This window comes from Dermacentor andersoni, chromosome 3, assembly GCF_023375885.2.
Source record: "Dermacentor andersoni chromosome 3, qqDerAnde1_hic_scaffold, whole genome shotgun sequence".
Taxonomy (NCBI): Eukaryota; Metazoa; Arthropoda; class Arachnida; order Ixodida; family Ixodidae; genus Dermacentor; species Dermacentor andersoni.
This window is the reverse complement of record NC_092816.1, coordinates 130,742,593-130,767,766: the sequence shown is the minus strand read 5'-3', so window position 1 is coordinate 130,767,766 and position 25,174 is coordinate 130,742,593. Positions and strand designations below refer to the sequence as shown.

The 25,174-nt window shown below is 45.5% G+C and overlaps 2 protein-coding genes across 2 annotated transcripts in view; both read left to right on the top strand.

The window, feature by feature from the left end:
* The window catches only part of LOC129383176 (uncharacterized), a 19,026-nt gene extending 11,183 nt beyond the window's left edge, over positions 1–7,843 (top strand). The window contains exons 3-7 of the mRNA XM_055067481.2: positions 678–857; positions 2,913–2,993; positions 5,717–5,868; positions 7,449–7,478; positions 7,747–7,843. Of these exons, the coding sequence (XP_054923456.2) occupies positions 678–857; positions 2,913–2,993; positions 5,717–5,868; positions 7,449–7,478; positions 7,747–7,843 (540 nt within the window). The remainder of the gene's footprint in view (positions 1–677; positions 858–2,912; positions 2,994–5,716; positions 5,869–7,448; positions 7,479–7,746) is intronic.
* Positions 7,602–25,116, top strand: LOC129383177 (signal peptide peptidase-like 2B). Its single transcript, XM_055067482.2, has 6 exons — positions 7,602–7,839; positions 20,923–21,095; positions 21,632–21,728; positions 22,183–22,381; positions 23,722–23,796; positions 24,895–25,116. The coding sequence occupies exons 2-6, from the start codon at positions 20,981–20,983 to the stop codon at positions 25,114–25,116; spliced, it is 708 nt and encodes a 235-aa protein (XP_054923457.2). The 5' UTR covers positions 7,602–7,839; positions 20,923–20,980.
* The last annotated feature ends 58 nt before the right edge of the window (positions 25,117–25,174 follow it).

The window sequence follows — 25,174 nt, the reverse complement described above, 5'->3', positions numbered from 1 at the left end:
ACGGCTGTGTTCTGGTAACTATATATGTGAGAATTACAGCCAACTTTGTCTGTATCCGCGTGCCACCTTTACTCGATGAGACGGGAAAATGCGGAGTGGTTTGCTCCTCAGCGTTCCCTTATGTTGTGTTCGTTCGTTATTGTACAAAAACGTCTTTAAGAGTAAAAGCCCTAGTGCTCAGCTCTTAAGCCTACGCAACAGAGATCACATAGATAGGGTGCCGCGCAGGCAACCACACAAAACGTCTGTCACGCTAGCATCAACCAGACTGACCTGCCTACGTGTATACCACACTGGGCGGAGGCTTGCTGCCTCGCAACATACAAGTCGCTTTTACAGGGGGCGCAAGCTATTTGGTAACACTTTAGTTTCTATTGGGGGAAGATGGAGGGGATATGCGGAAAAAGCTTTTCTTTTTCGACAGCAACATTCAGAGTGGGCTAATCTGCGATACCGATTGACATTCCTAATACCCGAATATACGGTATATTCTGAAGCACTTGAAACTTTAGGACCACCGCAATACACAATTCAAGTCCAGAGCCACGAGCATGTGCTTTGTGTAGCAGGGCTTTACATCAGTTATACTATACTCGAAGCTACTTTTGTATGGCATGCTTGAACAAGGACACCATTGACTGTACATGTTTGAAGGTATCTTCGCCTGGACTTCGCAGGAGTACCTGCCCCTGCTGAACGTACTGAACGACACCGAGTGCGACTACGAGCGGCGTAGCTTCGAGGGCAAGGTGGTGCTCCTGGAGCGCTGCGACAACACCTCCAACGACGAGATCATCATAAAGGCCAAGAGTGTCAAGGCGGCCGCCATTGTCATGGCCTACAACGAGAAGCGACCGGTGAGTTTTTTCGGGAAGGGGTTATTTGCTACAGAATCTCTGTTAGACTATCTGGCGCGACGGCCTACTGAGCAAATCCAAAACACAAGTGCCAGGGTGATCAATTCGGTTAGCTGAGTGACTCATTCGTGTTCTCCCAGAGGCATACGCTCTCCACTGCGTAAAGCCGCTGGTTTTCGTCAGTCACTGATGGACAGCCGAGGGTTGGCAACCAAGGCGCCAACGCTTGACGGCGAACTGGACGCGAGCGTGGTTACCGATCAATCGCGATATCGCTAAGTTCGTTCGTATTTGGTGTAAGTCGTGTGTCTTCGCTACTTCCGCTTTCAATCCTAGCGAGAAAGTTCCATAACCTCACGCTGCACATGACGAGCACTTGTTTAAACGGCTAAATTGTACGCATGTAGATTCTCCGGGCAGCGCACGTATCTTTGCAGAAATTAGCTTGTTAGAGAGATTTAGCGCTCCATGTGATGAGACAAGGGATGTACTTATGCGCCAGTATTTTGTCTTTCTTTTTGCATTGCTCATGCGTCCCTTGCAAATTGCGCTGTACTGAGCTAATTTATAGAAAAACAAAATGAAAGTGACAGTTCCTGCAGACACCTATGGGTGGAAGTTAAACCATCGATAGCCATTTTGGCGGGCAGTAAAGGTCACGGCACGTGCTCTCTAACTTACGTGGGACGCGAAGGATATTGGACTTAATCACTTGCAAAACCAAGATAAAATTAATATTAACCTTCCTGTGAACAAATGAAAATGCTATTAGAACTGCTTCATGGGCATCGATATAGAATCCGTCGTGGTAATCCCTATACCACTGAAAGTCCTTCAAACTAGACTCTAGTCTTCATCTTAGGCGCGCGAATAACGTCGGCTGCATGTTGAGAAGACGTTGGACGTGTGCCAGGGCTGCTTCTTGCGACCATAGTGACAAGTGAATGAAGCATTGTGCGTATGTAACCGCAAGGACCATGCGCTCGCGCGTACGCCGACAAGGAACTCCTCAGAAAGCTTTGTCAATGCAGATACGAACGAACGACACAATGGCACGAACGAACGAACGACACAATGGCGAGAACTTTTCTCTTTAAAGGTTTATTTCTTATTTCATTCGAATTCTACTGTAATATATTATACTGTACTTGCTTATTCGCGTAAGTTTGTTCAATTATGTTACATCTATGCTTTGTTTCTTCTTTTCAACTGTATACGCGTGTGCACACTTTTGCACGGCAATGTTTTTCTTGAAGAAATTGTGGCGCGGCATTATTAAAGATCTCATGTAAATATACAAAACTCATGTAGGTGACCCGACTGACCCGCGAGGTTGTGACCGGAAGGCCACATAAGCACTGACCAAATAATTAAACTAAACTTTCAGGTTATCTGTTCTATATTCAGCACCGTATGATGCATGCTTGCGCGCGCCAACGTTGCTGTGCGCGCCAACGTGTTGTAATCGGCATATAGGTACCTGGCTATGCCTACCACTAGCGGCAACATCTATCGCGAATTGGATACATACGTACACGAAACTTCCTTGACGGCTGCCTCCCCCAAAATACGTATACCCTTATAGTTAAAAGTAAACAGTGTTTCTTTTCAGCTGAGACTTTGATGGTAGAGAGAAGAACCAGTACACGGGGGAAAACGACCAAGAAACTAATCTGCAGAGTCAATTAGCCGTTCGTGTTTGTTGTAAATAAACTCACAAACTGCATGCCTGTAAACGAAAGTTCATGTTCTGTTCGCATTTTTGATTCGCCGCATTTGGCAACAAACATTTCAAAGTTTCGCCACGTCTGGCTTTTTGCTTTCCGAGAAAATTCAACGGAGTACCGTTCATATTTGCTTAGTTCAGTTGCTTCTTTATGAGCCAGAGGAAACGTGATGGTAGCACCGCTACTTTTTCGTGGCATCAACCTCTGCAGCTTCTCTATTGTTTAAAGCTGCTGGTAACTCGGACAATGCTATGGAGAACTGCAAGAGCAAGTCTAACTTCTCAGGCCCACTGATAGGTGTCGACGGCTACGTTTTGTGTCTTTTCAGATAGTGGAGACCAGCACCGGCATAAAAAAGCTGGACATAATTGTCGCTTTCGCGAAGAACTCGACAGGACGCAAAATTGCGGTGAGTGCGGCTTGACTGTGACAGTTGCCGTCGAACAGATAGTGTGAAGTTTAAAACAATACAAGCTGGACCACGCGGGTATTATGTTTTAAGGTTTAGTGCACAAAAGACACATACACAGTGCGAACGGTCGTGGACGAAGCGCTCACTTCCAAGAATCTTTCGTGTTCAGAAGCATCGCACGTAGGTATACATAGCAGACGGACAACTAGCTTGCGTAAGCTCATTTGTACAATTGACAAACCATAGCATGAAGCATGAAATATAGTACAAAAGCAAATTATGATAAAAGCAAGTTGACAAAGTGTTCACTTTAAATATTAGCAATATGTCTGTACTGCTATCCCCAACGAACCGCTCTTTGCGTGTGGTTAGGATAATCCTTTACCACCTAGTTACCTTTCCCTCAAAGAATTGAGTTGTCTTAAGCGTACGCAAAGAGCGGCTCGGCTAGGATAGCTGTGTAGACTGATCTCATAATCTTGAAAATTATCGATTTCCCAACTTGGTTTATCATTATTGTTGTTTTCATTTACTTCAAGCTTCATGTAATGCTTTATTAAATGTACAAATGCTCTTGCAGAAGCTGGTTGTCTGTCTCCTATGCTTATGTGAGATGCTCGTAAAAATAAGGGATTATTGGAAGTGAGCGCTTCGTCTACGTCTGTCTACTCTGTCCCTTTGTCTCCTGTGTGCTAAAAGGTGAAACGTTGAGCTTAGTTTTGCGTACGAGTATTGTGTAAACTTTTTCGCCGGTTGGCATAACAATTAAAATTCCTAAGATGGAGCAATTTGGATAGCGAGAGACAAGCACAGTCGTTTTATGCTTAACGCGTTCGAAAACACAGAAATTTGAGATAGCAATGAGAAGCGCCCCTATATTGCTTGCGAGCTTAAGAGAAGAAGGGTGTTCTACTTAGAAGCGTCATTCTTCGCAAATAACCAATCACACGCAACAGGCCAAACGATGCTTAAGTAGATTCCACTCGCCTAGGTGCGTGGTACGACAGGGCGGTGATGTTTTTCTCCAGCACAAATGGTGCTGCAAATATGCGAATTTTCAAGTGCGGAGATCTACTGGAATCGTTCAAATTTCGAAGCACACATGCACGCACACCTAGCACGCCCGAGCGCTGGCACTTAGAAACCAGCACAACTCTGTGTCGTGCTGAGCTTTAATGAGGTAATTCAATGCGCATGCTATTAATTTATTTACTTATTTCATTTGTGCAGCTACAAGGTTTGCTTGCGCTACAAAAAAAAATATAGAACAGAATCCTGGTGACCATGAGCCATCGCTTTTGGAGCAGCAGAAGTATAGCAATTTCCATCTAAAGGAAAAAAATGATCGTACAACACAATGCAGACACATCTAGCTACATACGAACATGCGTTATTAGCCACACAGCAACTTACTATACAATGTTATATTGATGGCATCGTTCATAGATATACCGGGCAGTTCTGAGAAGATATTAGGCAATTTTCGAGAGTCGCCTGTGGCAGATAGCACAAATCTGAGGCACACGTTACTGTAGGTAAAATCGAAATTCATATTTGACGAAGAAAAAGACTAAGAAAAAGAAGAAGATGACTAAAAAAGAAATGAAAATGTGTTTAATTAGTTATATTAAGGCACATATTGCAATTTAGAAATTGTAGCCGGTGAGACTGCAAGGCATATCCACTTAGTGCGAATTGTGCGGATGACAGCATGTTCAAATTTGCGTTGTCAAACTTGCGGTAACAATGTCGCTCCTCTTGCTTTTTTAACAAACCGCTGTGTGACGCATCTTTGTCATCGTCATAACCACCATCGCCGTTTTATGTATTTAAACACCTGAATTGCCAATGCACTTCTCCTCGAAGTTCGGGAATTAATATCTCGAAACTGGCTGCATCCTGAGAATTGTTTCAAAGTTGATCCACATTGCCAACTATCCGGTTAAAATCGCAATATATAGTCACGCTACTATGCATAACAAGAACGTAACTTTAATCTCAAGAATCGCTGAGCTTCCGTCCGACACCTTAACTGAGAGCGCGTCTACGTCGTCACCGGCCTCGAGCTCAATTCGTCGTCCTCAGCTTCCGCAGAAGCGGGAAACCCACAAAACACCCAAGTGTTATTCACGCGGTAATGTGGGGTAAGGTAATTAGTGAAAAACTTATTTAGGGACATTATTTGAATTAGTAGATTACTCGTGCTAATAATGCCGCTTCTTCGAGTAGACCAGCTAAAGAATTGGAAAGCAGCCCCCTGCCACAGGCAGTATTTAAAAACTGCTTAAGGCCATTGCAGAAACACCTGGTATGTACAACGCCACCATTAAAGCAATGAATAATTTCTTAAACAACATCGGGTACACAAAACACATTATTCAAAGCCACCAATGCAACAACGAACGAATTATTTGAAGAGTATTGGTTACATCAAACGTACTCGTAAAACGCTTCGCAAGCAGATTAAACCCTGTTTCGTTTTGCACACTTGAACGTGCGGGTGGTTTTGCAGTTTTTGGCGCGGTCAACAATGTCAGGGTACACGTTGCATAAAGGCATAGTTCCGTATTAAGCAACCCGTCACTGTTGCGATGTTTGCGGCGTCTGCCGCCTGGCACTTTCGGGTTTATTCCTTTCTTTTTATTTTCGAACACTCTCTCTCTCTCTCTCTCTCTCTCTCTTAGCGCTTTCTTTTTCTTATCGAACTCTCTCTCTCCCAGCGCTACGAGGAGAAGCACGCGAACAGCAGCGTGATGGCCAAGCTGTTTACGCGTGTCACTGCCCTGGACTGGAGCTTCGTGATCATCTGGCTGATTGCCGTCGGCACCGTCACCATGGGAGCCTATTGGTCCGGCATTGCGCAGTGCGGCCAGTGAGTGCGACGGGCTTTTTAAAGTTTTTATTCATTCATTAATTAGTCCTACTTTAAAGCCACGTAGGCACTACAGAAAAGTGAACTGGGACACGATAAAAGAATGCCGAACAATAACATAAGTTGGCTTGGTAAGTGTCGTGGAACGGCGTGAGTGACGCAGGAAGGTGGTTCCAGTCGATGCACGTGCGGTGGGAAAAAGAAAAAAAGAAGAGAATCGTACGCAATTTTCTACGACAAGATGGGGCGCCAACTTCGTGCCTATATGTGATCAATCCCGGATAGAATGTAGGAAGGAAAGCTAAATAGTTGTCATTTAGTACCTGTTTGCTGTGACAGATATCGGGGAAGCGACTGCACTCCGTCATTGTCACTCTATCAAAAGCGGCGAGCAAGATCGCAGGTGGAAGAACAGGATATATTCCGTTCAGGTATCCTCGCCTGTCGATGTGTATTCATTCGTTGAAGGCGATTAAATGAAAATAAGGTATGATTATAGAGCTATTTTTCTTTCAGCATCTTCGTGTAAGCAGCGTCTGTAGAAACTTTCCGCATTCCTGTCCGAGTTAGGGCGTGCTCACCTGGTGTTTGTTTCCACGCGGGGAAATTCAAGGTTGCCTGAAGCGCTTCACATACTAGGAATTATTATGTATGGTGGACCTCTTCCCGGGTGGTTTAAATGGGTGCGTACAAACGATACAAAGTGTTGTGTGCTGACACTTCTCAATAAAGATAATAACCGCTGATGAATACCACTCTGTGTTTCTATTTTATTGGTGGTAGTCCAGAGATATATAGTGTTCATAATAGATGCAAAACCAGAGGCCGAGTTGTTGGCTATCGTTGTCGTGGGAGAATTTTTTTAGTTTTAATGTCCTAAGGCAACACACTATAGCTATGGGAGGCGACGAATAGCGGGAAGCACCCGCATAACTTCGAACACCTGGAGTTCTTGAATTAAAGGTCGTTTAAAGCAGATACAGAGAATCTTCGCGCTCCGGCCCCATTAGAATGCGACCGCCGTTGCCTAGGATCGAACCTTGACCCCGTGGCTAGCAGCGGAACGTCGTAGCAGCTAAGCCACCGACCGCGCCGGTCAAGAAACGCGATGCGAGTGTCTTTGATGAAAGTCGAGCAAATACTAAACAGTTGTTAAGGCCTCTGACGAAAAAAAAATTCTCTGGAGCTGGTTACTCGTTCAATCGCACCGAAACTCTAAGACACCGGCATGCTGAACATATTTAACCTCTCGGAAGAGTGAACACCCTTAATAGGAGGCTCGAGAATTCGGGAGAACGTGTTGTATATAAAAAGCCGTAGTTAATTTCTCAAAGGCGGTTATCTTGGCATCTCTTTCTTGTTTTTTGAGTGTTTATGTAATGCCAAAATTTTCACTGCCAGTAATTTCTGGTTGTTTGCTTTTTTTGCCGCATGTGTATATGGGATGCGTACAAGCAAAATATTGCTGGATACTGCACCTTGCTTTGCCCAAATACTTGTCTGTTACGTTGGTGTTGTTGCGGAAATTTGATTCTGTATTTCAATAACTTTTCTCGCTTTCAACACCTCTGCCTACACAGCTATGGCATTACAGTCTCTTCGATACTCATGTAAGTCTTTCCATTAAACGTTGCTTTTTGCCTTATCTTGTCACGTTGATAGCTCAGTGCTCGCGTTTGCTCGCTCAATCTTCCATCCTTTTTCACGCTTCTTCCTGAAGGACTCGACCCAGCACTTTTTCCGTAGATGTCAGGTATTTATCGCAATAGCTTTGCACTTCATTTAGCAAGCGTCCCTTAGCAAGTTCCTTGGTAGCAGGCTATTGCGCAGCGGCTTGCGCCAACCGCCGCGTTAGCTACAGGGTCTTTATCCTTCTAGGTACAAGCAAAAGGCCAACCAGCCCGTGAAGCCCAGCAAGCCTAGGAGAAACAGCCGTGGCCTGCGGAGACCCAGCGAACCTGACAGGAAGGCGTAAGCGCAATATCTTGTCGCCATCGAAAGAAATGTAAGGCTATGCGGGTGCGTCGTGGTATTGCTCGCTCATATATTCTCCGATTTTTTTTTTGACGGGGCAGAAAAAGGCCTTTGCCACGCGAGATTAGGATCGCTCTACTCGTTCGCTCGCTCGTTGACTCGCTCGTTCCGTCACTCACTCACTCACTCACTCACTCACTCACTCACTCACTCACTCACTCACTCACTCACTCACTCACTCACTCACTCACTCACTCACTCACTCACTCACTCACTCACTCACTCACTCACTCACTCACTCACTCACTCACTCACTCACTCACTCGCGCGCTCGATATGACCAGGAATTTTGAATCCTTCCTTGCATTATTAGCCCTATCAGGATGTGGATCACGGCTGTAGTCTCACTGACAATTTCTGTTACACATATTTTATTGAAGCCTTCAATTTTTCAATTTAGTTTAATGAAGAAGTGTCGGAAAGGCAACATGAAATTTAGACGTACGTAATTTGGCAATAAAACCAGATGTCGAGCAAGATGCTTTGCTGGGCTAGTCGTCGTTGTGTCGACATGACGTCAAGTAGCGCATAAAGCAAGGGAAGTAAGAGACTGACAAATGCAGGTAGTTGGGCAGGTCGGTGATAGCCCAGGTGCGAACGTCCACAAGGTGGATCGCGTCGCAAATAAGAGTGTACGCTGAATCCGCACGAGTGGATCGCACGCACGCTGCGAGTGCACGAAGCGAAGTCTGTTCACAGCTGGCAACTATGTTTACCTACAGACGACACCTGCATATTTGACACCTACGAAGGCGCAAGCAGTGCCACGAGCGCGAAGGTCATTATGAGGACGCTAGCATGATGAGCAGCATCGGAGCCAGTTGTGGAAGACGATGACGACGAAGGCACAAGCAGTGGCACGAGCACGAAGGTCAGAATTCGAATGTTAGCATGATGAGCGCATGCGAGCTGTGGAAGAAGACGATGACGAAATCGTGAACCGTCGCACGAGTGCGAGGGGCAGTATGAGAACGATGGCATGATGAGCAACGTCGCACCAGCTGTGGGAGAACACGACGATGAACGCGCGAGCACTGGCACGAGCGCGAGGGGCAGTATGGGAACGCTGGCATGATGAGCGCCATCGGAGCCAGCTGTGAAAGAAGGCGCAAGCTGTGGCACGAGCACGAGTGTCAGCATGCGAATGCTAGCATGATAAACGGCATCGGAGCCAACTGTGGAAGTAGACTATGACGAAGGCGCAAGCCATAGCACGAGCGCGATGGTCAGCATGGGAACGCTGGCGTGATGAGCGACATCGCAGGCGGCTGTGGAAGAAGACGGTGACGAAGGTGCGAACAGTGGCACGAGCGCGAGGTTCAGCATGGGAACGCTAGCATGATGAGCGGCATCGGCGCCAGCTGTGGAAGGCGACGATCAGGAAGGCGCAAGCAGTGGCACGAGCTCGAGGGTCAGCATGGGAACACTTGACGTGATGAGCGTCATCGGAGCCAGCTATGAAAGAAGACGACGACGAAAGTGCCAGCACTGGCACGAGCGCGATGGTCAGCATGGGAACACTAGCATGATGAGCGGCATCGGAACCAGCTGTGGAGGATGACGACCATGAAGGCGCAAGCAGTGGCACGAGCGCGGGGAGCACATGGGAATGCTAGAATGTGTGGCATCGGAGCCAGACGTGGAAGAAGGCAACAACGAAGGCGCAAGCAGTGCCACGAGCGCGATGGTCATCATGGCAACGCTAGCATGATGAGCAGCATCGGAGCCACTTGTGGAAGACGATGACGACTAAGGCACAAGCAATGGCACGAGCGTGAAGGTCAGAATCCGAATGCTAGCATGATGTCAGCTGTGGAAGAAGACGATGACGAACTCGTGAACAGTCGCACGAGTGCGAAGGGCAGCATGGGTACGCTGGTATGATGAGCAACATCGCACCAGCTGTGGAAGAACTCGACGACGAACGCGCGAGCACAGGCATGAGCGCGAGGGGCAGTATGGGAACGCTGGCATGATAAACGGCATCGGAGGCAACTGTAGAAGATGATGACGAAGGCGCAAGCAATGGCACGAGCGCGAGGGTCAGCATAGGAACGCTCGCGTGATGAGGGACATCGGAGCCAGCTGTGGAAGACAACGATGGAGGCGCAAGCAGTGGCACAAGCGCAAAGGATGGGAACGCTAGCATGATGAGCGAATCGGAGCCAGCTGTGGAAGACGACGACGACGAAGGCGCAAGCAGTGGCATGAACGCAAGGGATGGGAACGCTCGCATGATGAGCGGCATCGGAGCCAGTGTGTAGAAGACAACGACGATGAACGCGCGAGCATTGGCACTAGCGCGTTCACGCGGTTACGCCGAGGGTCATTAGTGAGCTAGTTGTGGTAGAAGACGAAGAACGCGCGAGCAGTGGCACTCGCGCGTTTGCGCCGACACTTAGCCCAAGAACGGGCGCATAAGAGCTGCGCTCTAATATGATTGACTGATTGATTGATTGATTGATTGATTGATTGATTGAGTGAGTGATTGATTACTTGATTGATTGATTGATTGATTGATTGATTGATTGATTGATTGATTGATTGATTGATTGATTGATTGATTGATTTATTTATTTATTGAAACTCTAATATTCCACCGAGCTGGGGAGCTCACCTCTTAACCTACACCTAGGTAGGGGGGGAGGACGAAGCAGTCCCCGCGCGTCGTTGAGGACGGTGAGTCCACGACCTTAACGGCCAGACGGATTGCTCGACGCTGGTCGTCTTCATCTTCGCTCTGGAGCAAGGCCTCCCAGGCTTCTCTACTCTCAATGTTTTCCTTGGCCCCTGGGGAGCCAGCACACTCCCATATTATATGGTCTAGCCTACCTTTTTGCTAAGCAGTAGCATGACAGGCATGCTCCCTCTCTCAGCCATAGAAACAAGCAAGGGGGGTCAATTTCAGAATCACCCATGCGGGATTTCTTTTGTTCTTCTCCCCTATATAAAAATTAACTTGCACAGGACGCAGATGATCAGTGAACTCTTGTAAGGTCTACTCGGGTTATATTAGTGAATTGGGCATGGGCTGGATGTTCTTATGTGGTAACAACCTAGCTGCCTAATGCACAGCCAGATTTTAAATATACATAACCACGTGGGAAGTACCTGTATTTTATATGACAGCGAACAAAGATTATCGAGTGACTAAGTTTCTCAATGAACTCGGTGATCTCGCGATGTTTGAAAAAGCTGATGGTCATTCGTTTTGTGTTTGGTTTTTTTAATTAGTAGCTTCTTTAACAGGCATAAGAAAATAAAATGAAGCGCAGGCCCATATTGCGCAAGACAGGGCAGCACAAGAAGGTGAGGAAACATTTGGTACCATTTTTTTTATTTTCATGATAAACCAACGGATATTTCTTTGGGTGCAGCTTTGTGACTAATCCGCAATGTGTTCTCCGTAAATCTGCAAGATTCTTGTGTTCTGTCATCATCTAGTCACTACTAGAGTTATCAAACAGATGGTACCCCCATGACCACTTCAAAGAGACTACTAAAATTTGCCTTCAAAATGCCACAGTGCCTTCTGCGCCAAATGTAAAATTGTTCCGCAAGAAAGCATGGGTAGTGGCAAATTGGGTATGCATTCACATATATGTATTATTCAAATCAACACATAACATGTAATATTTCATTCCTTCGTGCATCGCTCGCCGTTGTAGAGAATTCATTGCAGGGCTGTGTGTTGGGTAAAATAACCTGGCAAATCAGTGATGTGTCAATTCAGTACATCGAAAGCAACTTTGCATGTGTCTTACAAAATGTAAGGCTACTACAAATGGTGCCCCTTATTATCAGCCGCTTTCTTTACTACTCGTTCACGCGTTTACATCTGAACTACACGGTGCCACCAGGGACTGTTGTATTCCTGCACGCTTGCTAGAACAGCATGGCTTTGCATAATTTAGGTATCGTTTTCCATCTCTCTGAAAAGAAGGTGGCGCACATTTATTGTCAGAATATGCTTAAAAGCATAAATATCTATCTTCAAAAAAGCCTAGGAAATGTAAGGGTTGAGGGTCTGCTTTGCTGCTGTGACATTTGACATTTAGCGCAAGAATACACAGATAGACAGGACGGACATAACACATATATTTGCATTGTAGCCTCCTAGCCACAATGCAGGTAGCTTTCTGTGGCTTTCTCTGTGGCTTACAGCTGTAAACATCTGGTGAAATCGGTTAACGAAGTAATCTTAAGTAAACTGAGGTACCATGAAACGCAACATAATACTCAGGTGTACACTTTTCTTAAATCAGCTCCTTGTGCGGCAGGCTGCACGTCAAATGTGTATGTATATATATATATATAATATATGTTCTATTTGTAACAGCCCATAGCATGCATTTCTCATTTAGAATTCAGCCTAAACAATGCCCAGGATTTCTAATGTGTCAGACATTCGTATGGTTCCCAGTCGAATACATTGCATACTGATGGCTATGTCTTGTGCAACTTTAGTAGCGCATTCACAATGGACTACTACATACAACATCTGTTTTACACCTATCCTTTGTTATTCTACGCTCCGATACAAAGGTCAACATCCAAATTGAAATATTTGTTTAGGTCAATATTCAAAAGGCATGCAGGTTTACTGTTTCACACGCTTCCATTTTCCAAACATCGTGCTTATTACGTATTCTGAACATACATACATTACCGGTTGCGTAGCCTTCAATGTGAAAATATATTGTTCGATGTATTTTTGCCTTTATGTCTAGGAACTTATCCATAAGTGCTCTCAGCTCTACATGTGCAGGTATCTCCTTCAGTGAATGTATGTGTGCCGTGCCTTCATTATACCACTAAACGTTATGAAAGCTGTGAATTCATAAAGTATAAAGCCTACTAAATGTAAACGGAAAACCTGCAGACAAGTGCATCGTGACAAACCAGCTGAGATGGTAGCCCTACTCTAATGCTTAGTTCCCACTTGGGCTGTTGCGTGGTTCTGAACGATAAATTCGTAAGATTTGCCTCATTCACATTTGAAGTGATTGAAATGTGAATCAAACTCCGATGTGACAATCAACAAGTCCGCTTGACCACTCTAATAAGCGATGGCAAAGTCTAAATAAAGAGCTGCTACATGAAGCACTGTCATCGGTTTAAAATACGTATTCTCAAGTTGAGCGCGGCTGCAATACATAAGTTGGTTTACATGCAGGTAGCAAATATTTCAACTACGCAACGTGATAAAGTCTATATGAGACCAGCTAAATACTGTATAAAACATGTTCGGTGGGTTCCAGTTTCCACGACTTTTTAGCATAAGTTGTCCAGTTTTATGTACACATAGATACACGTAAACCCAAGGTCGGCATATATTTCATGTTCACGTGTTCTTCTGTCTGTCCAATGAACATCGCATCTTATGCAGTGAAGACACAAGTATGCACTGTGTTTTGTACAGAACTGATTCCTATGCAACGATTTCGTTTTCTCACACGCAGTGAGTCAAGTGCATGCATAAGTTAAGCTAATGTTATAGTAGGAATAAAATACAGAACGCCGACTAATATGGGGTTGTCGAAAAATTTTAAACGTTTCGGCTTCCACACGGAAGCCGTGTTCACTGAGCTGAGAGGCGAAAAACCTTCAGCTTAAATATATAAACTATATAAACTTCTGTAACCGCGTGTGCCACAATCGGTCCGTGGCTTTCTCATTAATACAGAGAGCCCAAATGATTTGTGACAAGCCAGAAGATTTGGTTTGTGATTTCGCCTGCATTTGACGTGAGCTCGGCGCGTGCAGCTACCCAAAAAGCTTTATTGCTTCTTCGGAAAACAGAGCCTTGAGCCCTAGGGAGTCACGTGATGCCTCCGGCCAACGCCGCGCCGGCATCCCGTACGTTCCCGGCATCAGCGAAGCTTGGGCACGTGTCCTGCGTAAATACAACGGACAAGTCGCCCACGTTCCCAGCCGCAAGTTACGAAACGAGCTTGTCAACGTGAAGGGAAAACTAAGAAAGGAAAGGTTTCCTGGCGTTGTATATAAGATACCGTGCACGGACTGCAATTATGTCTATATTGGTGAAAGTGACAATTTCGAGCGGCGCCTAAAGGTGCACATGAACGATGTTAAAAAGAAAAAAAGTCACTTCCAGTGCACTCGCTGAACACGCAGAAGCCAAGCAGCCCGATTTCAACTGGAGCCAAGCTTCAGTCATCGCCCCAGAAAAGAACTGGACGAAGCGACCGTATCTGAAATCCCTGACTATCCAAACAACTGCACACACGCTTAATCGAAACGATGGCAATCTCCGGCCAACATACGTCAGATGCCTGAAGCGATTATCTACGCGGATTTAAACTAAAGGTCTTTTTTTTTTTTGACTGTCAGCTCAGTGACGAAGGCTTCTGTGTGGAAGCCGAAACGTTTAAAATTTTATGACCGCCCCATTTTGGCCGGAGTTCTGTATTTTATTCCTATTATGCCTTTGCTTCCCGGCTAGACGATATTTCGTCAAACCTTTAACTTCATTAAGCTAGTGTTGTTGATGTAAGCTGGGCTGAGGTAAACCTTCCAGGTAATGATGAAATAAAAAAAAGTGTCCGTGCTTATGGCTCTGCGATTGATGGTGTGACAATTTCTTATGCGGCTGGGTAGCAAATTTATGGCAATAAATACGTAACAAATTGACCAAAACAATGTGGCTAACGTAATAGAGGGAGCACATGATCTGCCGGCAGAGCCAATGAAATTTTGCCAACAATTCGTCCTCATTGCCTTGCTTCGATCACATAACTAATGCTGACATTCTTTTGTGAGAATTTGTGTTCCGAATATCCTCATGACAACCAAAAAGCATTCTTTATATTGTGATAGCAGCTAAATCCAGAGGCACAATACACCATGGTCATGAACATGCCAAAGAATACAAAGAGGCAATGCATAATAAGTGGCCGCATAATGAGTGGAAGCCTGGCCGTTGCAAAATAAAGATAAACGAGGTGGCCGCTTCAAGAATCCAACATCTTACGCCCATGTATGATTCGTGGCACTACGCTTACAGCTGGATGTTGGAGCACAAGAAAAATACTTTACGGACACACTTTGCCGGCACAAGTCACTTTACGGCACGTTATTTGACACTGACTGTCGGCAGCATCAACGGGAGGATAAAAACTAAACCGATTTCCAGGTGGATTATACTGGTAGTAGAGACACAGTTTGGTGGAACTGAAGGCTCGTGCCAAAAAGGGGGACACGAACCACAAAACGAATTAGGGTGTGTCTTCACAGTAACGGCAAACTTTCCTTTTGCTTGCTCTGCCTGCATTACTAAGGCGACCATGACAAGCGAGTGGGCAAGAACTGTCGGCAAAATTTCATTCATGTGATTCTACTAGCTGCTGGCAGAACATAATATATGACGTACCTTTGTTCAGTCTTACCTATTTATATTTATAGGCAGATTGCTTTTTATCACGTAAGCGTAAATTTGAACAAAATCAAAAGGAAGCATCCCGTTCTCACTTATAACATATTTAGCCACACGTCACTGGTTTCTGCGCAGATAGCCTATGCAATTGGTAACCAGAAAAAAAAAAAGGAAGCAGCTAGGGTTCTTGGATATGCAAGCGGCTTGCATCTCAAAATACAAAGCTGTTATATTATGCAATGTAGAAATTTCTGCTCTTAAGACCAATGTTCAAATGAAAACAGAGGAGGCTATCAGAAATTTGCATTCATGGCACTAATGCTCTCGGCGTTGCACATTTCACGATAGCGCTGTGGGTCTTTACGTATGTTACTATTAATATGCTCAATAATTTCCCTTCGCCGGTAGAAGTAGCTTGATAAGTGCGGTAACAATTTTGAAACAGACGATAGCGTACGAAGCAGTAAAGGTCGGTGTGATAGGACGTATCTCTATCGGGGTTCTACATAAAATGGCATCGGCAATATTATGCTGCGGTAATTTGGAGCGCACGCACACCGCACAAAACGAGCACTCTTACGCTTTGCACCACTGCGACTCATCGTACATATACATAATTTGCATCTTGCGAACACTTCTCGCGATTTCTATCTCACAAACAACCGAGAGCTTGGACGTTGCGGCCACCACGGCGCTTTGCAGCATGAAAACGGCTCACACGTGTCACACGTAGTAGCACATGAGGAATGACAGCAATAACGAGGCAGTGAAACTTATCGCCGCCGACCCTATCATCTTTTCTGAAAGTTGTAAAGGACTGGCGTTCACCACTTCGCGGCAACGAAACGCATACACAGAACACATACACGTCGCGTACGCTGGGTGGGCCGATCGGACACTTCTCATTTCGCCGCGCCCTGAACACGTGCCATGCTTAGAATGCTTAGAATGCACGTGTATGTGATGGACATCTTGTTTGAAAAGCATACGCGAAGCACGCCACAAAAGATGACGATGTCGATGGTTTTAAATATTTGTTCCGACGCTCGCGAGAACACAACACACTTCCTCCGCTCCGTCTGTTTCAGTCGGCGATGGTACGCACCATAGAGTTTCATAAAATAATTGCTAGAGGAAACTCTGGCTCTGCGATCGTTCAAGGGAAGGATGGGAAGTACAATGATTTGTCTGATTTAAGTGCTTGTGGATTCAGACGCGCTTGGGGCTTTGTTTATTATGCGCTTCATCTGCCTTGAGTGTCCTAAATTATCCTAAAATGTATACTTTTCTAAGTGCAAAATAATCAGCGAACACACACGATTGATACTAATTGCAGTCTTTCAGCCTGTCGAGGTGGCCAAACCGAAACGCGCCGACTAGGCCACGGGAAATTCATAAGGGCATCCTATGCCGCTTGTCGATGCATGCGTCCGTGGCGTAATTCGGACGCATGCATCAGACTTCTGCTTCATAGGTCCTCTGTTTGAAAAGTTTTAATAAGGTTTACTTAGTTTATTAGTTTGTTTATTACTCAATACTTTTTTTTGAAAATGACGAGTTTACGAAGCCATGTGAAGCCAGAAGGAGGAAGTTTAGGCAAATTCATGTACTTCCCATAATTGCCCTGCTGGCTGAACTGCCCCGTTTGCAGCTTCCGTAGACACTGGGGCCAGCGTTCCCTCTAGTAATTAGTTTGTTAAACTCTATGGTACTCACTGATGAGGTCTGGAAGGGCAGACCGACCTGCTGCCTTCGATAACTATTTCCGTGGAGGCGGATAACTGATAACAAATCACAAGAACGACAAAAAATGACTGTTTCTGACGCGGCTGTAGCTTAGGTTTCGCGTTCCCACTTCGAGCAAGCGCGATGTTTGCCGTGGTGTCATCACATCCACCTCGGACCAGCCAATGAGAGGCGACCAGGCATGTGAATGGCAAATTTGCGAAAGTTCGTCAAGACGACCGCACAGCCATCCGCAAGGCAGAGCAGAGCACCGAGGCGGAGTGCCGATCGGCAGGCGGGCTGAGCGAGTTTGGGCCACAAAGTTGCATAATTACAAAATTCCTTTTCTTAGTGGCCCTCCTCCTTGCGCTGTCTATTCATCATAAGGGGAAAAAAGAGGTCAAAAAAGGATGTGTCCTTCCACCCTCCTTTTTTACAGCGAAGCTGTTAGCCTCTCGGTGGTCGGTATTTTTCGTGTGCATCTGTTAACAGAAGTCAAAGTCTTTCTCGGCGGCCGTTATGCTTGTCTCAGGTTAGGCGAACTCCAATCGACAACCCTTGAACTTGGGAATCGTGGGACACCACAAGGGTCTGTCCTATCTCACATGTTGTTTGATTTGGCAATGTCAAAAGTGGCTCGAAGTCTCGCGCAGATTGAGGGTATCCACTTTGCTATATATGCAGAAGATGTAACAATCTGGAGTGCCGAAGGTAATATGGGACAAACAGAGACAAAACTACAGGAACGCATTTATGTGGTGGAAACAATACTTGAGGGTATGGGACTGAACAGCTCTGCTAAAAAATTTGAACTATTGGTACTACGAAGCAGTAAGCGTGGGCGCAAGCCGAACGGATATATCCCAGAGGAAGAACCCCGCTTTGACATATACGCCAAGAATGGAGAACCAATCAGGCAGGTGGAGACTATTAGAGTGCTAGGACGTCTCCTTCAAGCGAATGGATCTAATTGCAGAATGATACAACATATCTCTAACAAGTCATTAGGACTCATTAGGCTTCTGCGTAGAATTTCCAACAAGCATAAGGGGCTGGGAGAAAGCAGTGCCATAAAATAGGTACATGCATTCGCCTTTTGCCACTTCTCGTATGTGGCAGGCATGCTACAATGGACACAGGCTGATAAGAACAAGCTAAACGCTTTAATCAGGTGACTTATAAAGACTGCACTAGGACTTCCCATCAGCGCGGCCAATGATAGCTTATTGCGCCTAGGGCTGCAAACACACTAGAAGAGATAGCTGAGGCTCAACAGGTGGCCCACCAGGAGAGACTAAAGGGGACGCGACCTGGGAGGGCGCTACTTGAAGAAATAGCCGTAGAAATTAACAACCACACCAACGAAGGAGAATTATTAACAGAATTGCAAGCGCGACTACGAGAAACAATAAAGGCGACCCCGTTCCCGAGGAACATGCACCCGACACGTAACCTCGTGAGACGGAAGGCAAGGGCGAAGGCACTCCTTCAAGGCATAGATCAACATAAGCAGCAGGTGGTGTTCGTTGACGCTGCCTGGTTTAAAAATAAGGATGCGTATACCTCCGTTGTTGTAGACACTCAAGGTAACGTACGGGATGCCATCACCGTCTATACCAAGGACCCCACAGTAGCAGAACAATTAGCAATCGCCTTAGCCATCCGGGCTAATTGGTGGACACTTATTTACAGCGACGCTAGAATAGCCATACGTAACTTTACTAACGGATATGTGAGACGGATAGCAACAAGATTACTAGAGAAGGTCAACTGTGAAAGGATTGAAATCTGCTGGTTTCCTGCACATGTGGGGGTGATGGACGGAGCTCGGAGAAACCTCAATGAGGTGGCAAATGAAGCAGCACGAGGACTTGCTAGCCCTGCTCTTCAAGACCGAGCAACTTACACTGCACCCGGGGAACACAGGGATTGATTATTAACATATAACGAAATCACGAAGCATTATTATTTAAGCAGAAGGGAGTACCCATTGCCACACGATAAGCTTTGCAGAGCCCAAGCGGTCACATTACGTTTGCTACAGACAAGAACATACCTAAGGCCAGATTTCATTAACAGGATCTATCCGGAGAGGGAAACTCACACCAACTGTAATAAGTGCAATGACATCATTACTCTTGAACACATGCTTTGGCAGTGCCCCGAAGTCTTCACAGACTGTGACAAGGAACAAGAATGGTGGTGGCAAATGCTACACAGTGAATCACTCTCTGACCAATTACGGGCAGCCCAGAAGGCCCGCGATGTGGCTGAAGGGCTCGGTCTGACAGTCCCAACGTGGTAGCGGCCCGCGTCAACCTAGGGTTGACCTTCAGGACCCAATAAAGTTCTTCGCACCATACCATACCTACAATGGCTCACACCACCGTAAATGAGCAATAAATGCAGTCGCTCATATACTCACGTAAGGCAGAGGCTGCAAGCACTCACCAAAGTGAAGCCAACAGTGCTTACATTCTTTAGAATCACGCATACAACATACAGAACAGTGTACTTTTCCATAAAGGACAAGCTCAAAACAATAATCCGAACCACATAACCGATAATAGGGTTCTCCTGATTACATTGCGAAGCACGTATCGCTCCCCCATACGTTTGTCAGTAAAGATTAGTGTTGCACAAGCTGCCGTCGTCGAGGTAGGGAGTGACGTCCCCAACCTTTCGTATATGAAATAACCAGCCTAGCCACTGATTTCAATGTTGTCACAGCACCGCTATGGGCAGCGGCGTGCTGTCAAAAATCCCATTAATCCCCATTACTACCATTACTCTAAATTACCATTAGTGACATTGCCGTAAAGCAATAAAACATTGCATTACCCTGTCAATCATTTTAGTGGTGGTTTTAAACAGTTTCGCTGTACGTACACTTCCGCAGGGCAGGAATGACAGCTGAAATTATTTGCAAACTTTTTGCACTGCTTTCCATCCCGAAAATGGATATCGCGATACTGTAAAGTGCATCAATGAGTACATCGAAAGTGGACAGATTAAAGATGCGTTAGATCACGCTCACATAAGAAGGATGTTTAAAATGGAGCATAGCGAAACTTGCACTGTCACTGTAATTAATTTCGAGGAAGCCATAAGCTAATTAATTATATTTGAGCTATGTAAACACATAACTATACTTTGCGTACTTGCGTTATTTGTATTTGGTGCTGTGGGAATCATGCGGCGCGAGAATTATACAAGACGTACACGAAGCGGTTCCCTAGTTGCTTTCCACTGTCTTGTTCTTTTCCTTCTGTGACCGGGAGCTGTTATTTAATTTCCACTTTTTCTGTAGGTCTATTGTTATCAGTGCTAACTTCAGTCAGATTTTCTTGTCAATTTTCTGACTATCCTATGTTTAACAGGGTTCCTGGTTTAAAGTCGTCGTTCGTATTATCTTTGGGACCCCTGCCTTTGTTCAATCGTCTACATTTTCAGTTTGCACTGAACTTTGCGGAGTATTGTCGTCCCTTGGAAAGATCGCATCAAGGAGACTGCTTTGTGTAACCAACGTTCAATTAAAACAACATGAAGCCTCTACTTTTGGTTTACCAAGGAATTGCGAAAAACTCTGCTAATTGCCAAAACTTGGTTGCTCCGATACCATCATTCGTCCATTATCTGCCCAGTATAGGGAAATCTACATCATCATACAACGCAGCTTTTGTTGTGCAATAACCTTTCAGTATTTGTCACTGAATTGCGCGTATACTCGCTTGCCCTGCTTGCTCCACTTACCAACTCATACTAGCATAACGTTGCGGATTCATATACTTCTGAATTGTTTGCCTTTATATAATTTCGAATAGCAAAACTGAATTTTATTCGAAAATGTAGTGATTCGTTGCTAGCTTCTCTGTCGGCGATGTTGCTCCTGCTTACAGGCGAAACTCCAGCGTGTCCGTGGGCGTGCCCTTGGACCGCTCGGACTTCACGGAGAGCATGAACGAGATGGAGGAGGAGTTTTCGGTGGCCGTATCTCCGAAGCTAATCGTCATGTTCGTCATGCACATGAGCGTCATGCTGCTCGTGCTCTACTACTTCTACCGCTACCTGGGTGAGCCCACGTCTGGAACATCACAGTATACAGAGCCCGCAGTATACGGTGTGCCAGACGCACTCCTAAAATAAATTTTGAGTGAAATGGAACAATCAATTATATGCGCGTGCCAGCAGTCATGCAGGCGTCGAAGTTTGAGGGCGTGGAGTATGTACGGTGCGGTCCATTGTTAAAGTCATCACGATAAACTGCGGTTGCCACATAGTTGTCGCTGTAGATACAAGTAACGGCTGAAGCTGTACGTCTGTGCACCCCACAAGTGTGCAGAAAGGTACCAGAGCTACCAAGCACAAGTCACCTGCTGCCAAGCTTAGCGATTATGTACTAGCGAGAGAGAGGGAAATCATCGCTCATGCTCTCCATTCTTACGTTCCTTGCAACTGTGGACAGTGCTCTGCAGTACTCAAGTACTTTATGGTCCAGTGACTTGGACATTGGCAGACACTGCGCTACTCCTTCGCAAAAGAATGATAAAGCTACGTAAATTCCTGCGGAGAAGGACAACCCCGCTGCCTTTCTTTCACACACTGCAGTGCATTTCATGGTGGTCATGTTCGCGATGGCGTCAGCTGTCGCCCTGATTTCCTGCCTGGAGCCACTCGTCAGCCTAATCAACATCGGGACATCACAGTGAGATATCTTTTCATCTACCTTCTCAGGAGCTGTGCAGCTCGAATGCATCGCCCGAGGCGAGTTATTGCGGAACTGTTTCGCCGGTACGCGTTAGGTAAACTGCAATTCTGCGTTAGACTTCAGCCTTACCAGATCTAGAAGCATGCGTGCCTATGCGTGCGTGCGGAAATAGACACCATACTCAGTGTGCGCTTCCTTTCTTTTCTTGCGTGTTGAATAAAATGAATACTTTCGCTTGCTAGGTAATATCATTAGTTGATATTAGGTGAATAAAGATGTGCGCGGGGTTTTGTGCTCACAGTTATGAGGGGTGCAGTTAAGTTCACGAGGAATGTCGCCACGAAACGAGGTCAGTGCACTTTAATGTCGGGCTGCCTCATTTTGTGGGGTCCACGCTGCTCGTTCGAACTGCTTTAAAGCGCCCCGTACTATCCGTTTCGCACTGCTTCAGGGTGCCGAAGCAAGTGGCGGCATGCTGCCAAACGCGCATGGAGGTGAGGCAGCTGGCGCTGCTGGTGTTCGGGATGTCCGTGGCCACTGCTTGGTTCCTGTTGCGCCGCAATGACACCTTCGGCTGGATCCTTCAGGATCTACTCGGCGTCGCCTTCTGCATCAACATGCTCAAGAGCTTCCACTTGCCCAACCTCAAGGTACTCGCACGCACAAATCATGCTAGTTGAACTGTTTCGGACAGTGTAGAATGAATAACAAACGTAGCTGTTTCACCAACACGAGGCTAGGCGAGCATAATGTGAACTAGACGTGGAACTTATTAATGGGCCGGCAAAGAGCTCGGCCTCATATCCCCGCACTCCAGGGAGATTCTGCACAGATGGCGTCTGAATAAGAAGTTGTGTTCGTACACGGCAATAGTCTTCGCGCTTACATATCCTGTATGCAAGAAAGGCAGCCCTGTCTCCTTCAATGGATATAACTGCGAGGAAACGCTTGCGTTGTTCTTGGACAGGCAACGTATCACCCTGCAAGTGAAGTCTATGCGCAGTCATTTTATGAAAAACGCTATATTCGGTTACTCAGAAATGCGAATGAACGCCTCGTCATACCGTACATGAAGCGTTTTCACCATGGGCTCATTTTCATCTCACTTTAAGGAGGGCGCGCTTAATGCTGTTTATCGGGTGCCATATCGCGTGTTGCCTGAACATAGCTTTTATGCCTCATAAACGCCGCTTGCAGGGAGAATACACTGTGCAGCGGTCTTGTATTATGCGAGAAGGCATTACTTTTGCAGCATGAGAGACAAACCACCGTCAAGGGAAGCAAGGTTTGAAAAAGAAAGACAACACTAAAAATTAGATTGAAGTTTAGCAAACCCAACTTTTTTTATTAAAAATTATTTCGTAATGAAATACGAACATATCTCAATATTTAAAATTTGTTACTATCTAAAAAAAGTTATGCTTGTTTGCACCAACTGCGATCGAACCTCGTGGCTATAGCCCACCGCAGGTGTTAGATATAAAAAGTGCGGCCGTACATTTCTCCGGGACCTAGCACTTTCGAAACATCCCGTTGGTTGCAAGCACCTTTTATTTATTTATTTATTTATTTATTTATTTATTTATTTATTTATTTATCTAATTTATTGATTTCCGAACTCAGTAACCTACAGCCTCCGTAAGGTAGTATTGTTCAGGGAAAACGACAAGGTAAGACATTTCTAAAGAAAAAACGATAACAAAGGCAAACCCTTCAGAAAATTTTCTGCCCAGCAACACCTTAGAAAAACAAAAATGAAAAATCTAAGAAACTTTAATCCACCGTATACAGCGGACAAATCCGAAAGTAAACATAATCTATTGTGGGATATTCATTTCTGCTTTGGCAAAGACCGACCGACCGCTCCTGCTTCGCCCGTTTTTAAGACTGCTTCCGCCCTCTTCACGATTCGTGCTTCTGCAGTGTTCGCCTCATTCTGTCACCGTAATGTTTGAGTGCGAAAGTGTCATCTGGGATTCAATTCTTGCAGCTGCTGGCCTTGCTCTTGACGCTCCTGCTGGTCTATGACGTGTTCTTCGTCTTCATTACGCCGTTCTTGCGCGCGGTAAGAGAAACTTTCAAGCGCACTGTGATGTGTGTGTGTGTTTCTTTTTTTGGTTAGATGGGTCTGGTATTAGTTGGTATTACACACACCTGTGTTAAATGGTGCAGAGCCATGCTCCCGAAATGGTTGCGAAAGAGAGCGCCACCCTTTTCATTTTGCATACGAACCGCCTCTATTACCCTTGCTAAAAAGGAAGAATGTTCATATGGTGCGATAGCTAATGTTGCCCGTCTATTCGCGAGCATGTCTTTTAATGCGAGACGTAAAAAACACATACGTGTGCGTGGCTGACAACTTTCTGAGAGTGCGTAAAGTAGGTTCTATTTTCAGATGAATGCATGCTTGCTTGCACAAATTCAGGAGCACTTCGTGCGTATGCGTGGTAAAGCGAATTATGCAAAGAGCCAGCTTCGTTTGTATCATGCCTTCATATATCTGCGCAATTAGGTAAAACTCTTGTAAATGTAACTTGGAACCGTATAAGGCGTCAGTACGACGGGTGACCGCAATGGATAAGAGAAAAAAGTGTAGGCATTAACGTGTCTTGACTTAAAGCTTGTTCATTTGCCAGTGCGATTCGGAAAGCTAAATGCGATAGTTGGATTGAGTTATCTTTTTTAGTGGTACTCGAAGTTGATATGCATGGCAGCGACGCCAGTTCGAATTGAATAGTAGCACTTTCTTCACACGTTTCGACAGTGGAAGGCAAAGTGCAGCACATGGCCCTTATTCTCTGTTTTAGCTTCTTGCAGTTATTAGGCAGCCTGGAAGTAGCCTTTGATTTAGACATATATTTTTCGTGCAATTTTATTATTTCATTTTCTATTGCTTTTCAAACGAAGAATGGCCCACTCTTGATTCTTTTTTCTTCGGAGATTACTTCGTACTGTACAGCTATGCGAGGGCACAAATCGCTTCTCGGCGACTGACACTTCATTGCTTCGAGAACGGGTTCACTGATAATTTAACTGCGCGAATTCAACTTAGCAGTCAATGAAAATATTGAAGCAATCGAACATAATGGAAACTAACAGACGAAGACATCACAACAAGAAGGAAAATCGCAGTCTGCGCCAACCTTAACGTTCGCATTCGCAGAACCGCGAAAGCGTGATGGTCGAAGTGGCCAAAGGTTCCGGCGTCAAGGAGGTGCTGCCAATGGTTATCAAGTTCCCGAGGATTTACCGGAGCATCTACTCCAAATGCTTCCAGATGAAGTTCTCCATTTTGGGCCTCGGGGACATACTGGCGCCAGGCAAGCAACTTGGGCGTGATGACAAACTGTTCGAGCGTTTTGGTTGCGGCTGTCAAAAAGTCTAACGCATAAAAAAAAATGAAAATTTTTGATCGCAGGCTATTTGCTATCGTGTGCCTGTAT